At 40.2% G+C, this 27,013-nt stretch overlaps 1 protein-coding gene across 4 annotated transcripts in view; it reads right to left on the minus strand.

Annotated features, from left to right (window-relative positions):
• Window positions 1–6,634: 6,634 nt before the first annotated feature.
• Window positions 6,635–27,013, minus strand: part of LOC125396602 (uncharacterized) — a 94,064-nt gene continuing 73,685 nt past the window's right edge. For 2 of the 4 annotated variants that reach the window (XM_048428582.3, XM_048428580.3), the window contains exons 2-4: window positions 10,761–10,887; window positions 10,499–10,559; window positions 6,635–9,954 (exon numbers count right to left, since the gene is read on the minus strand). In XM_048428582.3, the coding sequence (XP_048284539.2) occupies window positions 8,100–9,954; window positions 10,499–10,559; window positions 10,761–10,887 (2,043 nt within the window). In that variant the 3' untranslated portion in view covers window positions 6,635–8,099. Of the gene's footprint in view, window positions 9,955–10,498; window positions 10,560–10,760; window positions 10,888–19,957; window positions 20,050–25,724; window positions 26,660–27,013 lie in introns of those variants that run through there. The other 2 variants (XM_048428581.3, XM_087909295.1) reach the window with 2 other exon arrangements.

A 27,013-nucleotide genomic window follows, 5' to 3' on the forward strand; every position in this document is an offset into this window, starting at 1 on the left:
TTAATTTTTTTCAAAAAACTATATTTTCTCATTTTGCATACCAATCCCAGTTCCCACTCCCTTCCCTCCTCCCATTCACTTCACCTTTCCCCCGACCCTAGCCCCCATCCACTCCTCAGAGATGGTAAGGCTTCCCATGGGGAGCCAACAATGTCTAGCACATTGCTTTGGGGAAGGTCCAAGGCTCCCCTTACTATATCTAGGCTTAGCAAGATATAATAGCTTATCCCTCCAAAGAAAATGGCTTCCAAAAAGCCAGTACAAAAAGTAGAGATAAATCCTGTCAGTAGTCCTGCACTCTGCCATACAACTGTCACCCACATTCAGAGGGCCTAATTTGGTCCTATGTTGGTTCTTTCCCAGTCAGGTCAGAAATGGTGGGCTCCTATTATCTCAGGTAAGCTGTTTCAGTGGGTATCCCCATTGTGGTCTTGACCTCTTTGCTTGTATCCTCACTCCTTCAATTCTTCGACTGGACTTTGGGAACTCAGCCCAGTGCTCCACTGTGGATCCTTACCTCTGCTTCCAGTTGCTAGATGAAGGTTCTGTCGTGACATTGAAGATAAAGCATCAGTCATCCTGATTCACCCTCAGATCCTGTCAGTCTCTTTTGTTTGCTGACTCAACACCTTTTCTCTGGGACCTGAACCCTGCTGTGGATGGATTCTGGCAAGCACCACTTGCAGAAAACACAATTTAGTTTCCAAAACCTGCATGTCACCTCACATCTGTAAGTTCAAAGCTCCAGGAAATCCAAATACCTCTTCTTGCTGGACAGAAAATGTTCTTGGATGTGGACAGAAATACTGACAGATACCCATGCTCATGGGGAAATACACCATAAGGCAGCCTAGTAGCAAGAGCCATTCCTGCAGAACTTTTAGCTGTCTTCTCATGAAAGTGCAGTAGTTTTCTCTGTAGCTGGGTTTTGTGGTTTGGCAAGATGCCCAGACCGTGTGCTCCCGTACCTACTTGTATTCCAGGTTGAGCAAGGTATGATTAAGGCTCCCACCACCTTCCAATTAGATGAGCATCTCTATGCATGTTTGTGTAATTACATACTGTAAAACTATTTTTATCATTTTTTTTCTTTTGTGTGTATATGCAGGTGGGTGCACAGATGTGCATAGGTGGCAGGCACAAGACAACTTGAGAATTGGCTCTAACCTTCTATCAAGCAGGGAGCAAACTTAGGTAAGTAGGTGTGGGAGCAAGCAACATCATTACCTGCTCCATCTTGCTGACTCTGACTATACAATTTGAGAAACACTGGAGTATGTTTGTGGTAGGTATCTGAGAATCATTAGCACGTTTATATGTGTAGAGAATGTGTGATGTGTGTGTGTCAGCATGGTTGCCATCTTTGCATGTGTGTTTGGAGGTCTTCGTGGGTATTTGGGCTTGTGGGACCCATTGTGGCAGGAGTGTTGTGAATAGCAAGGTTGCCTATGTGAAGCTCTAGCATATGAGGGTTGGCCTGACACTGACTTATCTAGCCAAAGTCATCAAGCCCAGCTCAAGTGTCTTGATTCTGTCCACTGCTGCACTTGTAGTCTCTGCCCTGAGTGTGGCCATTGGCAACACTGGCACAACTTCTTTCTGTAGCCCAGCCTTTTCCTTGGGTGTAGCTTGACAAACTTGCCATTGACAGCACTAGCACAAATCACTATGATGAATGCTTCAATCAGCCCTGTCCAAACGCTTCCCCAACTTTCCCCAGACTTCAACTCAATCCAGTCTCCAATCACACCTAGCATCTATTCCCATCACCAGCTTCCAACTCAATCCTGACCAGCCACCATCTCTGTGCTCACAGCAATACCCAGACATTTTGTCCCCTGTCTGGCATCAACCCTTCTGGGACTCATTCACATTCATGTCCCTCTAGGTAAATACTTGGCAGCAGGGGAATTGTATTGAGTATAGAAACCCTAATGTAACTTGCTTGTGCCTTTGGGACATTACTTGGCAAATCACAAATATAACACTTCCATTTGATAATAGATTTCTACTGTCAACGTCCACATTTGTGAAATGATGGACCAGATAACACCAAGGTCATGATGGGAATGCAGGTCAGTAATACATGTAACTCAGTGACCTAATAACAAATGATCATTTTCCACTAAGGTTCAATAATATGCGAATAATTTACTCTAAAAGGGAGAATACTTAACTGCAGATCGTTTTAGAGCCTTGCTCTAATGTCCAAAGATCTCTTGTTTGATACAACTACAGAGTACCAGCAAAGGCTCCTAAGAGACTTCATATCTGCCATTGAAACTTCACCTACCATTGGTATGTCAAGTTCAAGTATAGAAGCCTGCACACCAGCCTGTACCTGTTGTAGAGCCGCCTTTTGTTCCAGGCCCCACAAAAAGCTAGGAGCTTTCCATGTCACTTGATATATGAACCAAAATAATATACCCAAGAGAATAATGTGCAGTCTCCAGAATCTAAACAGGCACACTAAACATAAACATTATGCTTCAGATAGATGGTGGAAGGAGGCAGATGTAATGACTTGGCCATCACATTAGGAGAAATATCTCGCATGTCAACAACCACTGGACTTGTAAAAAAATTGTTTTTATTGAGCTATAAAATTTTCTCTGCTCCTCTAACTTTCTTTCCTATTCCCATCTACCCTCTCCCACCATCCCCATGCTCCCAATCTTCTCAGATCTTATATTTTTCTACTTCCCATGTAGATTGGATACATGTATGTCTCACATAAGGTCCTCTTTGTTGTTTAGGTTCTCTTGGATTGTGAATTGTAAGCTGGTTTTTCTTTGCTGCATGTCTAAAAGCCACTTATGAGTGAGTGCATATTATGTTTGTCTTTCAGGGACTGGGTTACCTCATTCAATATGATGTCTTCTAGATACATCCATTTGGCTGCAAATTTCAAGATATCATTTTTTCCCCACTTTTAGGAAGTCTTTAATTTCTTTCTTTATTTCTTCCTTGACCCACTGATGATTCAAATGAGCATTGTTTAATTTCCATGTGTTTGTGGGCTTTCTGGAATTAGTGTTGCTGCGGAATTCTAACTTTAAACCACAGTGGTCTAATGATACATGTGGTTATTCCAATGTTTTGTATCTGTTAAGGTTTGTTTGTTACCTAGTATGTGGTCCTCATTTTAGTATGTTTCACGAGGTGCTGAGAAGAAGGTATATTCTTTGATGTTTGGATGGAACGTTTTATAGATGTCTATCAAGTTCATTTGAGTCATAACATCTGTTAGTTCACTTATTTCTCTGTTAAGTTTGTCTGGCATAACTGTCCAGTGTTTAGAGTGGGGTGCTAAAAGTATCTCACTATTATTGTGTGGGGTTTAATGTACAATTTAAACTTTGGTAGTGTTTCTTTTACATATGACGGTATTTGTATTTGGGGTATAGATGTTCAGTATTGATATTTCCTCTTGATGTTTTTTTTCTGTAATATGAAATGTCCTTCTTTGTTTCTTTTGATTGATCTTAGTTTAAAGTCTATTTTGTTAGATATTAGGATAACACCAGCTTGTTTCTTAGATTCATTTGGTTGGAAATTTTTTTCTCCAACTCTTTACTCTGAGGCAATGTCTGTCTTTGAAGGTTGAGGTATATTTCTTGCATGCAGCAGAATGGATTCTGTTTATGTATCCAATCTGTTAGCCTGTGTCTTTTTATAGGTAAGTTGAGTCCATTTCTATTAAGGGATATTAATGACCAGTGATTTCTAGTTATACCTGTTATTATTATTACTGTTAGATTTTGTTGGTGGTGATGTTATTCTGTGTTTTTGCCTTATTTGGGATATGCTGCTGTGAGACCATCTATTGTCTGTGTTTTGTGGAGTTTTCTTCTAGTACTTTGTGTAGGGCTGGGTTTGTGGCTAGATATTGGTTATATCTGGTTCTGTCATGCAACATCTTGCTTTGTCTGCCTATGGTGATTCAAAGTTTTGTTGGGTATAGTAGTCTGGGCTGGCATCCATGGCCTCTTATTATCTGCCTAACACTTGAGCAGGACCTTTTGGCTTTCATTGCTTCCATTGAGAAGTCAGGCACTATTCTGATGGGTTTGCCTTCATGTTACTTGGCCTTTTTCCTTTGCAACTCTTAACATTCTTTCTTTATATGTTTACTGTTTTGGTTATTATGTGGTTAGGAGACATTTTTATCCAGTCTATTTGGTGTTTTGCAAGCTTCTTGTATCTTCATAGGCATATCTTTCTTTAGGTTGGGAACATTTTCTTCTATGCTTTTGTTGAATATATTTTCTGTGGTTTTGATTTGGATTTCTCCTCATCTATACCCATTATTCTTAGGTTTGGTTTTTCATGGTGTCCCACATTTCCTGGATATTTAATGTTAAGCTTTTGTTAGATTTATTGTTTTCTTTGACCAATGAGTCTATTTCCTCTATTGTATCCTCAACACTTGAGATAATTTTCTCATTATTTCCATTTGTATAGTTCCCTCAGTTTGTGTTTTCTTTGTTGTCTCTGTTTCAGTTTCCAAGTCTTGAATCATTGCTTTCATCTGTTTGATTGCTTTTACTTGGTTTTCTTTAAGGAATTTGTTGATTTCTTCCAATTTTTAATTTGTCTTTTTCTCAATTTCTTTGAAAGAATCTTTCATTTCTTCTTTAAATGCCTCAAACATTTTCCTAAGTTATTTTTTAGGCTATTTTCTTCTGCTTCGTCTATATTTGGGTGTTCAAAGTCTTGCTGTCATAGAGCCACTAGTTTTTGTTGATGTTATGTTGCTCTTTGTGGTGTTGGGTGTGTTCTTACCCTCTCTACCCATCTTTTCTTGATTGGTTTGGTTGGGACTGTGTCTCTTGTGATCAGTCATTCAGGTGCCAGTGGACCCAAGGCTCATATGGTTTCTCCTCATGGTGCAATCAGGGTCACTGTTCCAGTTATCCTGAAGGTCACACAGTGTTCCTGGAGGCTGCTTGGTGCTCCCAGGGGTCACTCTGCAATCCTGGAGGTCATTTTGACAGCTCTCATGGAGGTCACTTGCTTGGGGCTACCACTGCTGAGGTTGCTGCCTTGAGCCTACTCAGGCATAAGTCACTGGCTTGTCCTGCTCTGGTAGAGTTCACCGGCTCTGACCTGCTTTCACAGAGGTCCCTGGCTCATGCCTGGTCCCACAAAGGTCTCTGACTTGGGCCTGCTCCCTTGGCAGTCAATCCCTTGTACCTGTTCTTGTGGCGGTTGCTGTCAAGGGCCTGCTCCGGCAGAAGTTGCTGACTCAGGCCTTCTCTGGTGGAGGTCCCTGGTGTGAGCCTCTTCCTGGGGATGTTCCTGGCTCAGGCCTACTCCTACAGAGGTATCTGGCCTGGGGCAGGTACCACAGAGGTCTCTGGTTCAGGCCTGCTTCCTTGGCTATCACTCCCTCGTACCTGTTCCTGCTCCTGTGGAGGTCACTGCCTCTAGCCTGGTCCAGCAGAGGTCTCTGGTTCAGGCCTGCTCTGGTAGAGGAGGTCCCTGGCTTGGGGCTGTTCCCAAAGATGTCCCTGGCTTGGGTTTGCTCCCATGGTGGTCCCCCAACTTCTAAGAATTTCAATTAGGTGGAAGGCTCTTGAATTTTGATTTATAAACCATCCTAGTCATATTGTTACCAATGAGTTCAAAGTGGTTGTTACCACCTACTCAAAATGGTCCAATCAAAGTAATAGCATCAAAATAGTTCACCAATGTGATATTTTGTGGAAGACATAGGTGACTGAGATCCCTTCAAAGTTATGACACGTAGATATGGAAAGGTAATATATCATTGATGTAAAACTCTGAAGAAAGACTATCTATCCTTCTATAATTTTAAACAGAGTGTTTAGTGAATAATTAGAGCCTAAACATTTTCATTTTGCTGAAATTACACTAGAAATAACAATCATAGTTTATGAGGTCAGGAATCGGTAAATAAGGTTTGCTTTCCAACAGACTCTCCTACGTCCTCATTAAAATGAAGAAAACTCAAGATTAGATTGATCAGTAAATTACTCAACCAATGCTTCAGGATCTTTTTCAGAAAACAAAGGATATGTATCTCCAGTAAGAGAGCTGAGGGAGCTGCCACCAGTACCCACGTCAGTGGCACTTTGCTCTCGATTTTGCCTGAACAGAAAAAATTCATTTTTGTCTCTTTTATCAATTTTAAAGTTTAGTCATGAAGTTTATATTCATTTCAAGAATTTGGTATCACTTCCTCAAGATTAACATCCTCCTTAATTATTGTGGCAACAATCCAAGTTAATGACCAAGTGACCCAAAATTGAACAGGGATCTTTCCCCCTTCTTTATATGTCTCTTCATTTTCCTTCTGAACTTTCCCATACTTCTTCACCTAAGTTGACATCTTCTGGAAATCAGGAGTTAAAACCAATTTGCATGATGTACAATAGTTGTGCTGTTAATACTTGTGCTCATCCTTACATTTAAAGTGATGCACTTGCTCAAAATAAGGCAAAGCCTTTCTGGTTTCTGCACCATTACTCTTACTCACCTCTTTCTCTGAGAGTCCTTACTCTCTCATCATCTAGCCAATTTCTGGTCCCTGTTCAAGAGTCACATGTCACCACTGTAGAGACAGAAGATAGTGGGAGAACTGTGCTGACAAATGAGGCACACTAAAGACTCGTGGAAGAGCCTATTTTATTCTGGGAGGGTTAAGAAAGATTATGTGAGTAAAGTTCTAGTGTGTTGAAACTGTATACAATGAAAAAACAATCCACATGGGACAAAAACATATTTTTCCATGAAGGCATATAAGGCATAGTTTAATTGAACAAAAGCAACAAACAATAATGAGTAGTATGAAGTAAACTCACTCCTAACTGCTATATTGTGAGGAACACAAAAACACATTCCAAGCACAATTCTGTTTTGAAAAATCTTAAGTAACAATTACTTTGTTCTGTTTTCTTCATGTGCAAACATAAGCACTCAAAATTCTTGTTTTTACATGACTTCAATCCAGGTCAGTGTTCCAACAATACACATGAAGAAAAGTGATTTTAAGGAAAAAAATGACATCTACATAAAGAAAGATTTTTTGAAATATAGAGTCCCTCTCTTCTCTATCACACACGTATACATACATAAAGATATAGGTGTATGTATATGTATATATCTGCCTTTACTCCATTAACATACCTGGTGCACAAGGAACCTCCAAAACAGGATTTACAGGCACATCTGGTTCACCTGATATGGGTGATAGGAACCAAAATTGTATGACCAACAGCAGCAGTCCAAAGATGTCATTATAATGCAGAAAATGAAGATATTCCTGCCTCTTTATTTCTTCTGCCTTACATCATTTGCAGGTAACAAAAGTCCCTGCTACTTGTTCAAGGAAAGAATGAGTGGATTTCAATCCCTTTGTAAATGGACTCTACACATTGCTTATTTTAATTGTTAACATAATTCTCTTGAGGTGAATGACCCTCACAAATGACTTAGCTGAACAGAAATGAGTCCACATTATACTATCGGAAAAAAAATCACAAAGTAACATATACTTTTAGAAAATTATTATTTGTCTTTTACATGAAAAAGTGTTTTGACTAAGTGCATTTCTATGTGAGGCTGTTGGATCCCCAAGAACTGGACTAACAGAGAGCTGTGAGCTTCTATGTGAGTGTTAAGAATTAAACTTGGGTCCTGTGGAGATGCAATCATCTTTCCAGAACCATCTTTCCAGATTCCTTTTTTGGATTTTTTTTTTGAGAAAATATCTCACTATATAACTAAAGCTACCCTAAAACTCAGTATCAGGTAATCAGGGTTAGCAGCAATCACATTAACTGATAAAATTCTCTGCCATTCTTTTGTGTTGCTGAGAATATAACAAGAGTAAGTATTTCATCCGCAGAATAAAGTAACATGACTCCCAAATAATGGATGACAGTATAAATAGCAGTTTCAATTGCAAATACATTTTATTATTCAAAATATCATGTGTTTCTGTATTCTTGGAATGCAGTATGTTTAATTGAAAAGACAATTTTTTAACTAAGGAGTGGCTCTACTAACCTTACTCAAGTACTAGTGAGCTAGCATGGTGGAAAAAAAATGTATGTGGAATGTAAGGCTTGACCTCATTTATTAGGTTCATGGGGATTTTCACCTGTGTGAAATTTTTCATGATTTTGAAGAACAATGCAACATGGAAAGACTTTGCCACACTGATTACACTCACTGGGTTTTTGTTCCATATGATTTCTTTCAAGATTGTGAAAATGACTGTTTTGTGCAAAGTCTTTACTGTATTGCTTACATTCATAGGGTTCGTCTCCAGTATAAGTTCTTTCTTTTATATGAAGGGGACTGCTACATGCAAAGTCTCTACCAAATTGATTATATGTGTAGGGTACAGTATGACATCTTTCATGACTCTGAAGATGACTTTTACGGGCAAATGCTTTATCACACTGATTACATTCATAAGGTTTCTCTCCTGTATGACATCTTTCATGCCTGCGAAGATTACTGTTGCATGCAAAAGTTTTACCACATTGATTACATTCATAGGGTTTCACTCCAGTATGAATTCTTTCATGACTGAGAAGATGACTCTTCCTTGCAAATGTTTTACCACATTGCTTACATTCATAAGGTCTCTCTTCTGCATTACTGGTATGAATGAGAAAATTCTTCTCCAGTGCAAAGGATTGAGCAGGTTGATTACATAGATAGGGTTTCTCTTCAGTATGTCTTCTTTCATGACTAAGAAGATTACTCTTCTGTGCAAAGGCTTTACCACACTGCTTACATTCAAAGGGTTTCTCTCCAGTATGAACTCTTTCATGACTTCGAAGATTACTCTTCTGTGCAAAGGCTTTATTACATTGATTACATTCATAGGGTTTCTCTCCAGTATGAATTCTTTCATGACTGCGAAGATCACTCTTCTGTGCAAAGGCTTTACCACATTGATTACAACCATAGGGTTTCTCTCCAGTATGACTTCTTTCATGACTAAGAAGATTGCACTTCTCTGCAAAGGCTTTACCACATAGACTACATTCATAGGGTTTCTCTCCAGTATGAATTCTTTCATGAATGAGAAGCTTGTACTTGTGTGCAAAGGCTTTACCACATTGATTACACTCATAGGGTTTCTCTCCACTATGACTTCTTTCATGCCTGTGAAGATGACTCTTTTGTATAAAGGTTTTACCACATTGATTACATTCATAGAGTTTCTCTCCAGTATGAATTCTTTTATGAATTTGAAGATAACTGGAACATGAAAAGGCTTTATCACATTGTGTACATTCATAGGGTTTCTTTCCATTATAAATTTTTTTATATATTTGAAGATAAGTGGGACTTGCAAAGGCTTTATCACATTGATGATATTCATACTTTTTCACATTAAAATGAGTTCTATGTACTTGATGAAGACTGTGACATGCAGAGACCTTATCACTCTGATTATATTCATAAGGTTTTTCTTCCAAAAGAGTTCTTTGGTGTACTTCCAAAGAGGAATCATATCTAAAGGCTGTGTCATGCTGATTACATTGATAGAGCTCTTCTTCATTATTGGTTGTTTTGTGTGTTTGAAGATACATGGGATGGCTAAAGTCCTTAGTACAAAGATCAAACTTATCAATTTCTATTTCCATATGAGTTTTTTCATCTCTTTGAAAAGAACTGGAATAAGTCAGAGTTTTACAACACTGATTGCATGCATAACATTTTCTAATACTGTGAGTTACACTACATGAGCAATGTGAACCAGGACAGACACACGAATTTCCATATTCCTTGTAATCATAAGGGTTTTCTCCAATGTGAGAGTGTAAACTTGTATCACAGCCGTCATGTCTTCCCTCAGTGGGGACTACAGCATATCTTCTAACTGTTCCAGGAGGAAAAGAGGTATATTGCTTCTTTCCGTATCCCTGATGCTCATATGGCTTGTATCCAGAGTGACAGATGACATTCCTATTAAAGGAACAATAGCAAATAAAAGGTTTTTCGCTTTATATTTATATAGTCTAACATTCTGTGCCTCAGACGTGGTAAATGGATTCAGGATTCTATACCAAGAAAAATTCCTTGTCTCTCCTAAAAAGTGCTCCTCTCACTAAACTATGGTAAGTCACTCAATATAAGTGTATGAGGACCACTAGCTTTAATATGAAAGATATGCTTATAAAAGCCCTTGGACATACTCTAATCCTCTTATCAATGTGTATACCTTAAATGATGATTGAACAGCATGACAATTCTACAACATGCCTCTCGTATGGCTGATAAAAATTGTGACATCTGTTATAGCATTGTTTTCTTGTCTTATTGATAAAAGAGTACTTTCCACACAGTAATCAGCTTCCTGACATTGGGATACATGGTGTTGTGAGAATTTAATAGCCATCACACAGCTGTGCTAATTTACACTGTTGCTTTTTAAAAAAAAAAAAGTTCAGGGTACATTATTAACATTTCTTCAAAGGTACATATGTATCAGCTTGCACATGAAAATTACCTTCCATGTCTTCTAGAACTTTGACAATGTTCTTCAATACTGTGGTCTTCCCATTTGCAACCTAAAATAGAGTACCAGAAAATGTATGTGATACATTACTGGAAATTAGGCACAACTGAAATTGCTATCTTTTTTGTGAGTCTTTGAACAATGCCTGATTTATTCATTAGATTCTTCTTCTTTCATATAACAGAAGAACACCAATCTTCAAGAAAGGCTTTTCCCCTTAAGTTAAAAAGTGACAGAAATCTCACATTCTTACCTATAGAAATGAGGTTCCAGTAGGTCTCCAGCATCACATCTTTGTAAAGATTCTTCTGGAAAGGATCCAGCAGAGCCCACTCTTCGTGAGTGAAGTTCACATGCACATCTTCATAGGTCACGGCCTCCTAAAGTATCCCACATATGTACATAATAGAAATGTTGAGACTGACTGCATTACAAAAGTATATTTCACTGAGAATATATTTACATAATTTATCATGTTCAATGTATACTATGATAGAGTCTTAAAATACTGAACGTAGTCCCCAACACATTTTAAAAGGAAACAGAAAAGGAGACTCATGCCTTCTATTTCTGTGGACTTAAAATAGAATAGGGCATTGTTGGAAAAATGCCTAGTAAGATATACAGAGAGACATGCAAATATATTAGTGCTATTTAGTATACATCAGCAAAATTTAATCAAAATTATTAACTTCAAAAACAGATAGACAATATGGGCGTGGGGTGCCAACCTTTAATCCTGAAGCTCAGGAGGCAAAAACAAGTGATACTCTTTGATTTCCAAGCCAGCCTGGTCTGTGCACAGATATCCAGGACAGCCAGAGATACAAAGTGAGACTTTGTCTCAAATAGACAAGCAAATAGAAAACACTCAGACATTCACTCAAAAGTCCTGCATATAGTTAAAACATTCACTTCAATTCAGTACTTCTCAATCATAAACTGAATTGACTCCTAGTAAACTGTAAAGCTAATAATTTCTAGGAATGAATGTATTTTTAGTAAGTTACTGAGTGACAAAGTCATAACACAAAACATCCAGAAAATCTGGGATACCATGAAAAGACCAAACCAAAGAATAATAGGGATAGAAGAAGGAGAATACCAGCTCAAGGGCATAGAATATTCAACAAAGTCATACAAGAAAACTTTCCCAACCCAAAGAAGAAAATGGCTATTAAGGTACAAGAAATTTAAAAAAAACATCAAATTGACTAGACCAAATAAAACGTCCCCTCAACACAAAATAATAAAAACACTAAATATACAGAATAAAGAAAGAATATTAAGAGCTGCAAAGGAAAAAGGCCACATAACACATAAAGCCATTAGAATAGTACCTGACTCTCAGTGGACACTCTGAAAGCCAGAAGGTCCTGCACAGACATTAAGTAGATAGAGACCATGAGTGCCATTCCAGACTATTATACCCAACAAAACTTGCAATCACCATAGATGGAGAAAACAAGATATTCCATGACAAAACCAGTAAAACTGTAACCCTTACCAAAATAATAAAAATGGCAATCTTTCCAAAAGCGATCTATAGATTCAATATAATCCCCATCAAAATCCCTACAATTTACAGAAATCAAAAGAACAGTATTCAACTTCATATGGAAAAACAAACAAACAAACAAAAAAAAACAAGAATAGCTAAAATAATCCTGTATAATAAAGGAACTTCCGGAAGCATCACCAGACTTCAAATTGTACTATAGAGCTACAAAAATACAAACAGCTTGGTATTGGCATAAAAATAGACATGTGAACCAAGGGAAGCGAATTGAAGACCCTGACATTAATCCACACACCTATGAATACCTGATTTCTGACAAAGAAGTCAAAACTGTACAATGGAAAAGAGAAAGTATCTTCAACAAATGGTGCTGGCATAACTGGGTGTCGGCGTGTAGATGATTGCAGATAGATCCATATTTATCACCATGTACAAAACTCAAGTCCAAGTGCATCAAAGACCTCAACATAAATCCAACTACACTGAACCTGATAGAAGAGAAAGTGGGAAGTAGCCATGAACATATTGGCACAGAACACTTCCTAAGTATAACCCCAGTAGCACAGACACTGAGAGCAACAATCACTAAACTGAAAAGTGTCTGTAAGGCAAAGGACATAGTAAATAAGACAAAACAAGAAACTACATACAGAAAAGGAAAAGATCTTCATCAACCCAACATCTGACAGAGGGTTGCTCTCCAAAATATATAAAAAACTCAAGAAACTAGACATCAAAATACCAAACAATTCAATTAAAAATGGGGTACAGATCTAAACATAATTTCTCAACAGAAGAATCTTAAATGGCCAGAAGATATTTAAGGAATTGCTCAACATCCTTAATCTTCAGAGAAATGCAAATCAAAACAACTCTGAGTTGCCATCTTGTACCTGTCAGAATGGCTAAGATTAAAAAACACTGAGGATAGTATTTTTTGGAGAGGATGTGGTGTAAGAGGAACACTCCTCCACTGCTGGTGGGAGTGAAAACTTGTACAGCCACTTAGGAAATCAGTATGATTACTTCTCAGAAAATTGGGACTGACAGTTGTAGAGCCTGCATGGGACTGAAATAGGCTCTCTGCATATGGGAGACAGTTGTGTAACTTGTAACTTTGTCTATCTGTGGGGCCCCTGACAGTGGGACCAGGTTTTGAAGTTCATTCCTTATGGTGGGATGCTGTGTTCAGTTTTAATGCAGGTGGACTGGCTTGGTCTTGCCTCAAGTTAATGTGACAGGCTTTGTTGACACCCCATGGGAGGCCTTACCCTTTGGGAGGAGTAGATGGGAGTGGGCTGGGGGGAGGCATAAGGGGCAGGAGGAGGGGTGAGAGAGAGAACAGTGGTTGAAATGTAAAATGAAATGAAAAAAGATAAAGCTTTACTGGAACACACACACAAAACAAAACACAAAAAGAATCACAAAGGAATGTCCCAGGAGAAAGAAGAGAAAAACATATGGGACACAGAGGATTACAAAAGGCCACAAATCTGGAATAGGTATGGATTTCATGCACAGTCAATAAAAATGGCAAGCTGGGTGTGGGAAATAAACGCTATCTTCTGCAAATTTCACGTGCACACTTTACACTGCGCCATCTTCCCAGGCCCAGGAACGCTTCAAGCACAATGTAGCTTCTGTTTCTTAATGTTATTAACAGCAGAAGACATATTTATCTTGGAAGAAGGCTTGAACTTCCTGTATCTGCCTCCAAAATAGCATGACAGGTGAGTGCCCTCATGCTGTCAATTCAATGTACTAATTAGATCAGACTTTAATACAGAGGTGAATGGCAACTTCTTGAGGGGCAAAAATAAAGTGGAAGTGACATGCTCATTATAAGATCTTTTAACTCTAGCCAATGGCAAGTCTGACCACGTAACAGACATCACCACTTGGTCTCCTATTGGCCTAGGAAAATTGCATTTTATTTCTCAACAACACACTGTTGAATTTGCAGACCATGCTCCCTGGTGAGATCTTGATCCTATAATGACATTATTGTTTTGTGGGTTTGGAGCGTGGTCTTGGTCGAGGCTCTGGTCTGGCATCAAGCTGGTGGGGATCCTTCTGCTTTAACTTTCAAGTGCTGGGATTGCAACTGAGTCACCATGATTAGGTCAAGGAAATTCTCTAATAAATATCACTCAGTGGAAGACTATTTGTATATCATGTGTGGAGTATTTGGGTTTGATCCGTAGCCCTCAGAGGGGGAAATGTGGCCTCATTGTTCACCCAATGTACCCATAAGCATATAAAATGCATGTGAGACTCTTCAAACCAAAATTAGTAGAAAAGAGATGGGGATAGACACTGCATAGTCATCAAAGGAGAAATATAGCATGATGACATTTCAATTTCGAACAGCTGCTCCCCAAACAAAGGGCACCCTCACTTGTAAAAGAAACACTACTGCTGTATAAATCAAGTACTGATCCTCACACACTGATAATGGGAGATGTCAATACCCCACTCTAAACAATGGACAGGCCATCCAGATAAAAGGTAAAGAGGGAAAATACTGAAATTACTGCCTGAGAGCAGGGTTGCTGCCATCCTTCAGAACCCAACACCAATACTAAGAAACAGGCTCAAGAGTCCCTAGGTGCAACTGGATATTGTTGCCTCTGGATATCAGAGATTGTGGGAATGGTGAAGTGTCTACACACCAGCACAAAGGTGGGCACTGAGTCCTTAATCTGGACTTTCTAAACAAAAGGCATTTGAAGCTTTAAAAACAGATCTGACTTCTGCATCAGCTAGAATTTCCAGATGTCTCAAAACCTTTTCTTCTGTTTGTCCATGAAACAAAAGGTAAAAGGGGTTTTAACTCAAGCTTTGGGCCATGGAAATGCCCTATAACATATCTGTCCAAATAACTGAACCCTGTAGCATAGGTTAGCCCTGCCTGCCTAACAGCAATCGCAGGTACTGCTAGTTTAAAGAAAGCAGACAAACAATTTAACTCTTGGTCAAGATCTTATATTGACAGAACACCATGACATGGTTGAGGTCCACCTCTGAGGAGCACCAAAACACGGACTGTCTAATGCCTGTGTAGGACCCAGCACCAGGCCCTTACTACTGGCCCACCTGACTCTAATTTGAGAAACCCACCAACATCAACCTGGCTACTCTCTTACCTGATGACACAGATACTCATCCATGACAGTCAGAAAATGTAAAATGAAACCAGGTACCTTGGAGCATCAGCAGTTTCACTAACTGAAATAACTTTGGAACTACAGGATGAGATTTACCCACTATGAGATTATGTTTTAGAAACCTCCCCACTGTTTCCCAGGCTCAGAGCTGTCTAACCCTTGCTTTCTCAAGGCACCAGAGGCACTCCAGTCCTCCATGATGACTGATTGGACTACTGATGAGACCCAGCTGACCTCCGAGTCCACCACCAGTTTCCCCATGTTCCAGTCCAATGATACCATCTGGGTCAAGTGAGTAGGCAAGGACACCAAAACCTGGAAAGGACCCTACATGGTGATTCTCTCCACTCCTATGACAGTGAAAATAGCTGGCATTTTACCATGAACGCGCCACACGCAGGTCAAGAAAGCAGAAGCTGCAGATGCCGCCAAATGGAGTCTCTGGATAATGAACCCATTAAAATCAAGGTCTCATCGGGCCCCAAAGTCCTTCCACTCCATTGTCTTCAAACTCCTCCTGAGTCTGACATTTGAAATGAATACAGGATCATGCTCTAACCTCCACAGCACTTAGGCCTGAACCTGGGAACTAAAATAAACAGACACAAGGAAGGTATTATCTAATTTAACTACAGACCAGTAACCATATTCATTTGCCCTTAGCTCACTAAAGCTCACTTTAAATGTCTGGCTGTATGAGAGAAAGGAAAGATATTGTGGTTTATCTTTTGATTTAGAAATACAGGGCTGGGTGGTGGTAGTGCATGCCTTTAATCCCAGCACTAGGAAGGCAGAGGCAGGCAGATCTCTGTGAGTTCAAGGCCAGCCTGGTCTATAAAAGCTAGTTCCAGCACAGACTCGAGAGCTACAGAGAAATTCTGTCTCAAAAAAAATCCAGAAAAAAAATAGAAAGAAAGAAATACAGAGTTTACAATTCTATGCATGTCCTGTGGCTGGGTCCCCTGTGGACAGTAAACAGAAAGATAATTTAGTAACACTGGCAAGAAAACAGGATAGCTCAGAATGAGCTCACAGTGGCCATGAGACTGATAACTATAGTCTCTCGGGTTGAAGAGGCTGGTTTCTGTGACGCCTTCAGGAGGCTAGCTCAAGCACCTAAGCAGATCTTGGTCAAAGATGAAGGACGAGTTTTCCCTTGGTGTTTCCATCAGGGCCTCTGAGAAAACCTTGGATTAACCTGGGTTCCAAAAGGCTCATCTCCAACCTCACAATATAAAAATGGGTATGAAAATGTGAACAAAAGGATTACTACATGGAAAGGAGGGGCACAGAGGAAAAGACGAGGAGAGATTGGAGCCGAAATGCACACAACAGGAAGTAAATTACTGACACCAAAAGTTCATTTTAAAAAACCTCAATTGGTACACCTTTAGCTATCTACTTTCTAAGAAGGGGAACCCAAATTGCTCATTCCCCACATGAATTTAGAGCTGAGAGGAGTGGTGGTGCAGTCCCGGAACCCCACCACATGGAAGGCTGACTCAGGAGCATCACAAGATTAAGGCCTGGGATGGCTAAACACGAAGTTGACAAAATTCTTGGGGAAATTAAACAGACCCTCCATCAGAATAACTTTGTTTAAGCCTCAGAGGACAGAAAGGACGAGCACGGGAGGGGCTCTGTAAGAAGTACTCAGGATTTTCTACCCCCCAAAATGAAAATAGAGCTACTACAGCCAATACATTGATATAGGTGGATCTGAAAGGAGTGCTGTGACTGGAACCAGCTGGTTGGCTGAGTGAGCAAAGGCACACGCAAACACGTCCGAGGGCATGTGATTAGAACCCACGCCTTGGACCAGTCCTCGGACCTTCACACGTGTGCTGTCACATAGGTGTTCACACATGTCTTAATGGCCCAAACTCAGAATTTTAAAAAAAAGAAAACAGAAAAATGATATGAAAAACCAAAAAGCACAAAAACTAAAAACTCCAATGCATTAGCCAGCTATGTTGTAATATAACCACTGACCAAAAGGGAACTTCACCACACTGCCAGGAGGACGAGAGGAAGCACGGCATTCACAGCTAACTTCCTGCTAAGCTATCAGGGTATCTCTGCACCCCTTCCTTGGGGTAAAACAGGAACAAATAGTTTTCCATGGAAATTCTTACCTCTTGGACACTTTGTTTTCAACAACAAATTCAACGGATTACTACTGTCCAACAGATTCAACAGATTACTACTCCAAGTTAGCAAAGAAAAGAGAAACAAAGGACAGAAAGCAAAGAAATATGTAATGAAATGAGCAAGATGCATGAATAAAGCATCTGTGAGATCAGCCCGCTAGCAGGACGCGCACAGGTCTGCTCAGGCCACGCTTACACAGCACCCAGACCGTGTCGACTCTCCTGTCACCCACTCATTACTGAGCACTTTTGTGACAGGAGGACTTGACTCTGGACCCTTCTCACATCTGAGAATCTGGGATCTCAAGACTGGGCTGTTCAGCGCCCACCCAGAGGGTGACTCCTGCAGGGGCTAAAGTGCTGGATGTCATGTCTAAGTCTCTACCCTGCTGACCTATGCCTAGACACTTATATATGCTTCTGAGTTCTCTACAAGGTGCCAGGCAGATGACAGCCATCCCTGGCTGTCATGGATGTCACGACAACTCATGTCATGGTTGTCATGGTCAAACTCTTATTTGGTGTTATATAGGTATGGTCCATGTGTTAGAAGGTTTGCCTTCACACGTTCCATTTGACAGACTCTATTCTGCAGTCCTGGGTGACATCATCATCCTGCTGCAATGTCTTACAATATTCTGTCCTTCATATTCTGGACTTTTAAAACAGAGGACAAGGCACCACTTCCTGAGTGCTGTGCAGTAGGTCACTCGGGGACTGTCAGGTGTTCTGTATTGCGTGAGATGATCAGATAAGAGAGTCCCTCCAATTTTAGGCCTGCGGCAGCAAGAAGATCCAGCCTCTGATGGACTGAACCTTGAGTACCTCTCCAAAGCCACATTGATTGTTACAGAAAGCTGATATCTGGGTAAACAAGTTCTATTGTAGAATATTTTAATATGTGTTGTATTCCCTTATTTTGCATTTGTTTAACTCTGTGAAGCTGGGGAACTTGGCCTATCTCAAATACCAGATTGGTCTAATAAAGAAGAGAATGGCCAATAGCAAGGTAGGAGAAAGGGTAGGTAGGTTGGCAGGCAGAGAGAATAAATAGGAGAAAAAGCGAGAGAAAAGATCAAGGAACAAGAAAAGGAGAGAAGGACATCAGCAACCACCCTCTAGCTACACAGCCAGCCACGGCGTAAGAAGTAAAGTAAGGTATACAGGATAAAGATTAAAGACCCAGAGGCAAAAGGTAGATGGAATAATTTAAGAAAAGCTGACTAGAAATAAGGCAAGCTAAGGCTGGGCATTCAGAAGTAATAATAAGTCTCTGTGTGGATTTATTTGGGAGCTGGATGGAAAAAAAAAAGAACAAAGAGAAAAAAGATCAAAGAGTAAAGAGTTAAAAAAAATTGCATAGTTCCTCATGCCAAAGCCCCTGACCTAGTTTACATTTTGCTGAAGAAAAGCATCCCATCCCTGCCCCGTTAGTCCTCTTCGTATGCTGTTTGCAGCACCCAATAGTACAGGAGCTCCAGGTGTGCCAGGACGATTTCCTGACTAAAGCCATGCAATAGCTCTAATACTGCTTCAAACAAACAAACAAACAAACAAAACCAACTCTATAAATAAACACAGGAAACAATCCCTGCTTCCTACCCTGATTTCTTCTAGATCAAAGTAATTCTAGGAAAGAACTATTCTTTCTGAAGTTTATCCTATATACAGTGAAAAACAGCTATTCCACTCTAAGACATCTTAGACACAACGATTCTACTAGACTTCCATACAAGGGACACCTCTTGCCTGGGAGGTGAAGGGAAACCTTGCTCTTCTCCCCAGCCCTGCGGTGCTGTTAGATGGTGCCTTTGACATCCGGGAACAGAAAGTAGGGAGTGGCAGAAGAACGTGTTTCCGTAAGCTTTGTTACATGTATGGGCGCTTGGCCCAGGGAGAATTAAGTTTTCCAACCAGCCTGCAACAAAATGTTTTGAAATAATTTTGATTCCTACATTGCTCCCAGGAATAAAAATACATTTTTAGGTTCCTGAATAAAGGGCTGGATAGAGGGCTCAACCTGTGCAGAGCACAGGCTCTCTTTGCAGGGGACCAAATTTCAATTCTTCAGATCCACAGGGCATCTCAAAACTGAACTGCCATTCCACAGAACGTGACACTATCTTCGAGCTTCTTCAGGACACCGCACAAATGTGGGGCACACATGTACATGTAGGAAAAATACCCATACACATAAATGAAATTTAAGATCTTCAGTATCTTCAGGATTCATGGTGAAAGGACACACATCCCAACTCATTACAACACCTGCCTGGTCTAAAAGGAATCCTTGGCCAGCCTGTTTCAGTTTCTTAAAAAAAAAAAAAAAAAATCTTTTCTTTTTTTTTTTTGTAATGTATGGTGGGGGCTTGTGCATACCATGCGGCTTTTAGGGGCCAAAAGAAACATTGCTTAGTCTCTCCTTATAGTGATTAGGTGGCTTTGGGGACCTGAATACAGGTGACCATGTACTTCATATGCCAACAAACACCACTGCTCACTGAGCCACCTCGTTGGCGCAGCCTATCCAATGTAGTGTACCCTTTATGTTTGTTGTTGGGTTGTGTTGTTCAGACAGTACCACACTGTGTATTCTCGTTGGCCTGAAACTCACCATTAAAACAGGGAGACCCAGAATTCAGAGAAATCTGCCTGTGTCTACCTCCAGAGTGCTGAGATTAAGGGATGTTCTTAAGAAGGATGGGGCTGCAAGACAAGAATTTACACAATGAATCAACATTCTGGTATTTTTATCAAAAAGTCACTGCCAGTAAAACCTGAACTGTGAGGGTAGTGACAAGATGCCGGTACCCACTGTCTTACTATATTATAGTCATGAAAGGCCATTTCAAGGTTGAAATCTGGAAGATGCAAGAATTATAGCTGAGTTTGGAAAAGAATAGCTGTATAGAATCGCCTGGGTCTTGAACAGTGTCAAAAGCAAAGCCAGACTCTGGGTAAATTGATTAAGACAGGACTATTGACATGAGAAAAATAATCCACTGGTATTGAACACTGTCTGAAATTGTACAGGTGACAGATAAGATGAGTTGAGGGCACTAAAGGGGGTACCCAGTAAAGTCAGTGAACTGAAAATGTGTGTAAAAGTGACTAAATGATGACGGGTTTGGTATCCTCACACTTGAAATTCCTACCTAGCTTCCTGATGGCTTGGGAATTCTGATTTTGTTTGATTCCTAGGGCCTACAAGGTGGAGAGAGGCACTCCCACAAGCTGCTCTGTGGGATCCACGCATGGACACTGACATGGACATGCTACTTTCCATACAAGCTAGTAAACAAATACCATTTAAAAAATAAAATGAATCTAGGTACTGATAAAGGAAATCACTCATCCTCTTGGACTTGTCAGTGATCCTAAGGAAGGATCCCCAGTGCTCAGAACAAAGATAAGCGCCATTCTACACCCATCCCTACCTTTCAATTCACACTGTGCTTCAAACTCCTCAGTCCTACCCCACAATTCAGCTTGTGTGTTCCATATCCCCCCACCTCACACTTCCACTTAAGCCTGTGTGCTCCAGAGTCCCTACTCCTACCTTACAATTCAACTTGTTGATCATCTGTCTCATTCCACAAACCCAATTCCTGAAAGAAATACTCAAGAAAACAGAAGTCTAGCTCATCACGAACATATAGCTATTTTGGTGGCAGTGTTGGGTGGAACACTCCTATTAGAGACCACTGTCTAGGTGTATGTGTTTATATTCTCATGAGTAGTATATTTCTTGTAAAATACACTTTAGATATATTTAGAATTCTAGTAACCCAAACCTATGGAGCATGACAAAATATTGTATGATGAAATATTTCAATTTTAATTTTGAAACTTCACACTCATATGTGAGAGCACAAAAGGGCACGGAGCCTGTGCTTTCACGTCATCTGTACCACCTAGTACTTCAACCCATTTACTGATGTATTTATTTACTTGTGAGACAAGAGTCATTTATATTAAGCTGGCCTCAAACTCCCTATGTAGTCAATGATAACCACAATTGTTGAATGGACTTGTAGATTCACTTGTAGATGTTGTGTAGCTATTCTTGTGGATATTCATTCCATCTGTACATGAATCCAAACACCAATCTGAGCTCAAAGTACATAAATGCTCTGGAAGCTCAAAATAATAGGAGTACTAGCATTTAAATATGTATATAAAGAAAAATAGAACAAGACATATATCCTTTAGACTGATTCAAAGTGGTTTTCCTAATTATAAGCAAGGAAGATGAACACATGACATTATAGTATGATCTACATTTTTATACAAGAGGACATAGTCTCATTATTAGAAGTATTTTTCCTATATTCCCCTCCCAAACCTAAATGTTATCCAATGTTGATATTAGTTTCCATAGATGCTCTTGAGCAGCTCTTCCCTCTAGATGAGATGGAGGCAACTTCCCAGCGCCGTGCTACACTAAGAGCTCACAACCATTACTAGGTGTGGTGATGGTATTATTATTACAGAACCATCTTAATTCTATTCTTTTCTATTTGGTGCAAGCAGAACCTACATGGTTCTAATCTATGACACTACAATAAGAAGTATTAACGATACCTCGCATCTCTGCTCTCTATGTTGTTCCCAATGTATCTATTCACTTAACTCTGAGACAACAAGAGTTACATGGGGAAAAATGAGGTAGAATGAAAAGAAGGCAAATCTGTATTTTCTTACACCTCTCTCAGCTGCACACTGGTGATCAAAATTGTATCACTTTCCCAGCCTTCTGTGGTGGCACTCGCTTATGATGCTAGCATTTGGAAGCTTAAGACAGGGGCATTACAAGGTTAAACCACTGCTGGAGGAAGTCTTACAGCTTGTGGTTACCTGCCTACTGGGGCGTGGCCTCTTAATACTATATATGCTGGTGTAGAGCTTGTGTCCATCCTCTCTTCCCGCTGCTCTTTCTGGTTGCTGGATTCGGTTTCTGTTCTCTATTCAAGCAGAGGATTATGATTTGTGAGTTTACCCCTAAGTAAATAACCATCTATTTCTCAATTCTGAGCTAGTGTGGGATTTCTTTTAGCGTCATTCCACAAAGCACCTTGGTCTATGACACCAAAGAACAACAAATTAGGATCAGAAAAGGGAAGGTGACCAGGATGAGGTGTTAAACATAAAAATTTTAGGATCAACATGTCTTGTATATGCTAATGGCTCATACTTAAGTTCCTTAAGATATATAGCTCTGATATACTATTTGTAGGTGGAGAATGAGAAAATCCCATTAAGACAATTTAGCAATGTTGGAAAAACAACACAGAATACATCAGACTAAGCTCACAGTGGCCATGAAGAGCCAGGTTCCCTTGCCTCCTTCATGACCCTCACTCAAGCACTAGACCAGAACTTCCCAAGTATGCCCTTGGGCAGGAAACAAAAGTAGTGCTCTATTGGTGCTTTTATCTGACAATTTGACAAAACCATGAACAGGTTTCCAAAAGTACCAACTTCAATCTACAAAATCGAAAACATATGTGAAAATGACCTTCTGCTCTCATCATGTCTGCTCACCAGAGAGGTAGAAGCCTTAGCTAGACAACTGAAGGAGATCAAGGGGATAAAATTGGAAAGGAAGAAGTCAAAGTACCATTATTTGCAGATGATGTGATAGGATATGTAGGAGACCCTAAAAATTCCACAGAACTCCTATGGCTGAAAACCACTTTGAACAATTAACTTGCATAATCAGTAACTATCCTATAAACAAATGGCAAAGGGACCAAAGCAGGGAAATAATGCCTTTCATAACTGCCTCAAATTGTATAAAATATCTCTCAGTAACTCTGAGGAAGTGAAAGACTTATATGATAAAACGATGTGAAATGTTCTTCTGTATGTGTTTATGGGCAGAACAGAGTCAGGCTGGAAAACATAGAGAGAGAGAGTAGGCAGAGTCAAGGAGATGCCATATAGCTGTGGAAGGAGAAATACACACCAGAACCTTACTGGTAGGCCACAGCTTTGTAGTGATACACAGATTAATAGAAAGAGTTAATTTAAGATGTAAGAGCTAACTAGAAATATGCCTGAGACACTGGCCAATGTTGTAATTAACATAGTTTCTGCGTGTTATTCAGGTCTGTGTGGCTGGGAAATAAACAAGCAGTCTCTGCCTACAAAATGGCGCCCACCGTCTGGAGCATGGATCCACATAAGACCTAATAAAAATGCTTAAGGAAAAAAAGAGGGCTCCTAGGCCCACAAAAATGGAAGCCAAGTGCAGTTTCTTGGTATCTGCACTTTTTCACAAAGGTTCTGTTTACTGGTGGCAAGCAGTGGCGTGGCTCCTTTAAGAGAAGGCTTCCTGATTCAGTATTAGCAGTAAAAGCTGCAAGGCTTCCTTAAGAAATGGCTTCCTGGTTCAGCACGGATGGCTCTGGCTCTTTTGGAAAGTCCTGCACTTGAATGGGGTTTGTGAGCAGCATGCTACTAGTTTCTTAATGGTGACACAGACTGCTGTGTCCCTGGAGCTGGGGCAGTGAGCATGGCCAGCAGAGGAGATGAACATACCTCCACCATGTCGGATGGGGTGTAGCCAACAGGCAGGGCCATAGAGTTGGTCCAATAACTCCTGTTTAGCATGGAAAAAAAGGCGCTCCTGGTTAAAAAATGATTACAGGTACACAATAAAACAGATTCAGATGAAAAAGACCACTGAATGAGTCACATAAATGAGTTGGATAAATGTTCAGAGGCTTAAGAAAGAGAGAAAAAAGAATACAAATAGTCATAAAGGAGTAAAGATGATAAAATAAATATTAAAAAGTAATAGAGTAAAAAAATAAGTCACATAAAAATGAAAAATACACAGAGTCTGGATTATATATATTATTGTGTCTTTGAATTTTTGACTACAGACAGACATTTGATTCTGAGGGCTTCTAAGAATATACATACATACATATAAACATACATATACACACACATATATGTATATACACATGTATATACACATATATATGCTCTAAGTCTCTCTATATATACACACATACATATGTATGCTCTAAGTCTCTCTCTATATATACATACATATATGTATGTATATATAGAGAGAGACTTAGAGCATATATATGTGTACACACACACACACACACACACACACACACACACATATAAGCTCGGTATCTCAATCTTCTCACCTGAGACAACCAGGTCTGTACGAACCAACATGATAGAGTTGCCCGACTGGAAATTTCAGTGGCTCAAGGTAACCTCCCCAAATTGTGCACCCACAGATTTGGTTTTCCTTCATGCACATGCTATGAGTTAATGTGTACTGGCAAAATAGACAGAAAGGTACTCACTCTGCTCAATCAGATCCTGTTTTAAAACAGAGATACCTACAGGTCAAAGAACTAAACAACCTCTAATCTAGCTATGGCCTAGCCTATTTTCCCCTGCAGTGCATACAATAAACCATTCTTTCTATTCCGGTCTCAATGGAGAAGCTGTGTTCCACACAAATACCTTTCCTACTACTGCAGTGGACAGCCCACTCTGTGACTCCAGTGGGTAGTTTTAGAAGTGTGTGATGCTACACCTTTAATCAAGAATTGAAGAGGTTGAATCTGGAGGGCCTCAACCCTGGGACCAAGGCAAAGAAAGTCAACAAACCTTGTCTCAAAATAATTTTCCAAAAGCTGGAAGGTGCATAATGTGCCATCACAATGAGAAATCACGCCACACACTTAGAGAATTAATTGATAAAATCTCTTCAGTAATTTCAAGTCTCCCAATCTGGCTGACACTCTGAGAAGAACAGGTGTGGAACAGATTTACCAACTTATATATACCATAGGTTTATGTATTCCACATACATTGTGAACCTTGAGAAAGGTTTGCTTAGTTTGACTTCTTAAAGAACTCAGGATGACCTGCCCAGGGTGGCACCAACCACAGTGGGATGGGCCCTATTATATCAACCACTATATACCCTATAGGTTTGCCTACAGGCCAGTCTGACTCTAGCTTGTGGCAAGCTGACCAAATCTAACCAAGCCCCAAACACAGATTTTTAAGCAAACCTCAATTCTCTTGACACTGGCTTTTCAGCATGTACTTGTGCACACGCACACATAAAGCTTTGAAAAATCTGTCAAGTTTACAACTGGAGTAATGGCTCAGCAGTTACCACCACTTGTTGCTCTTGTAGACTGTAGCATGAGGGCCCGCTTGTTGGGGTTTCCGTCCCGCCCGGTACCCCAACAGCCGGCAAATCCCAAAGAGAAATTACACACAGGACTCCATAAGGTTATAAACTGATTGACCCATCAGATTAGGCTCCTTATTAGTCCTTGTAACTTACATTAATCCATTATCATTATCTATGTTAGCACATGGCTCCGTACCTTTCTCAGCTGGGCAAGTTACATGCTGCCTCTTCAGTGGTCTGCGCAGGAGTGGCAGAGGAACCTCCTTGCTTCCCAGAATTCTCCTGTTCTCATTGTATCACCTCTACTTCCTGTCTGGTTTTTCCGCCTATACTGTCTGCCTGGCCAATCAGCGTTTTATTAAAATATGATTGACAGAATACAGACAATTCTCCCGCATCAGTAGACGTCCTGGGTTTGGTTCCCAGCACTAACATGGTGCACACAATCATCCCTAGATGCTGTTGCAGGGGATCTGATGCCTCCTTCTGTCTTCTGTGGACACCAAACTCACACGTGGTCAACATACAAATAGGCAAACAAATCACTCATACACATGAAATAAATATAAAAAATTAAAAACATATACTCTCATATTTCTTATAGGTCATCATAGATAAACAAGTCAGAAATGCACAGAAATGTGACAAATATCTATAACCAAAACTATACCTATGTAATTAAAGAAATCAAGAAACTTCATCAGAGAGAAATTCCATGATTGTAGACAGAAAGCCTAAATATTATTTCAGCACAGAATCTGAGCTATAGATTCAGCAACACTCCAATAAAGCCTAACAAAAGTTTAACAATCTTAACAAAAGTTTAACAATCTTCTTATCAGCAACAGAAAAATGATGGCAAAGACGGAGTAAACAGCACACAGTGACACCGTCTGACTTTAAAACTTCCTGTACAACTGCAATAAAGATTGTACTGTCTGGGAAAGAATAAACAGCTCAACAGAACATAAAATAAAATTTAGAAACAAAATAACAATTAAAATAGTGTCGATTTGAACACATGAGGCCAGGAAACCCAGTAGGTCTGGCCTTACTGACACACGCGACTGGACCTCTCTGGCATCTCCATGCAAATGTGTTAATGGCACAGACTTTATACCCTGCACAGAATTAACTGCAGTCGGATCCTACACCTCAATGTTCAGTGCCAAGGACAGAACTTCTAGAAGACACTAGAGAATGTAGCTCTGTCGCTTAGCAAATCTGCCTTTCAAGGCGATGATGAAAGTGGCGCAGACGCGCACGCTGCATAGTGACGTCACAATAAGGAACTGTCCAAGCACAGTACCCACATCCCCGTGTTCTTTGCAGCCCCAACTTCAATCCGCAGGTGAAAGTTATTTAGTGGCCGCAGGACGTGGGAACTGCAGCGGAAGAATAGATCTCACGGATTTCATGGATCTCACGGATCTCACCCGGCGCCGCGTCCGCCCACGGTTCCCACAGTCCCGGGACCCCACACCG

This window comes from Myodes glareolus, chromosome 8 (assembly GCF_982192425.1).
Source record: "Myodes glareolus chromosome 8, mMyoGla1.1, whole genome shotgun sequence".
Lineage (NCBI taxonomy): Eukaryota > Metazoa > Chordata > Mammalia > Rodentia > Cricetidae > Myodes > Myodes glareolus.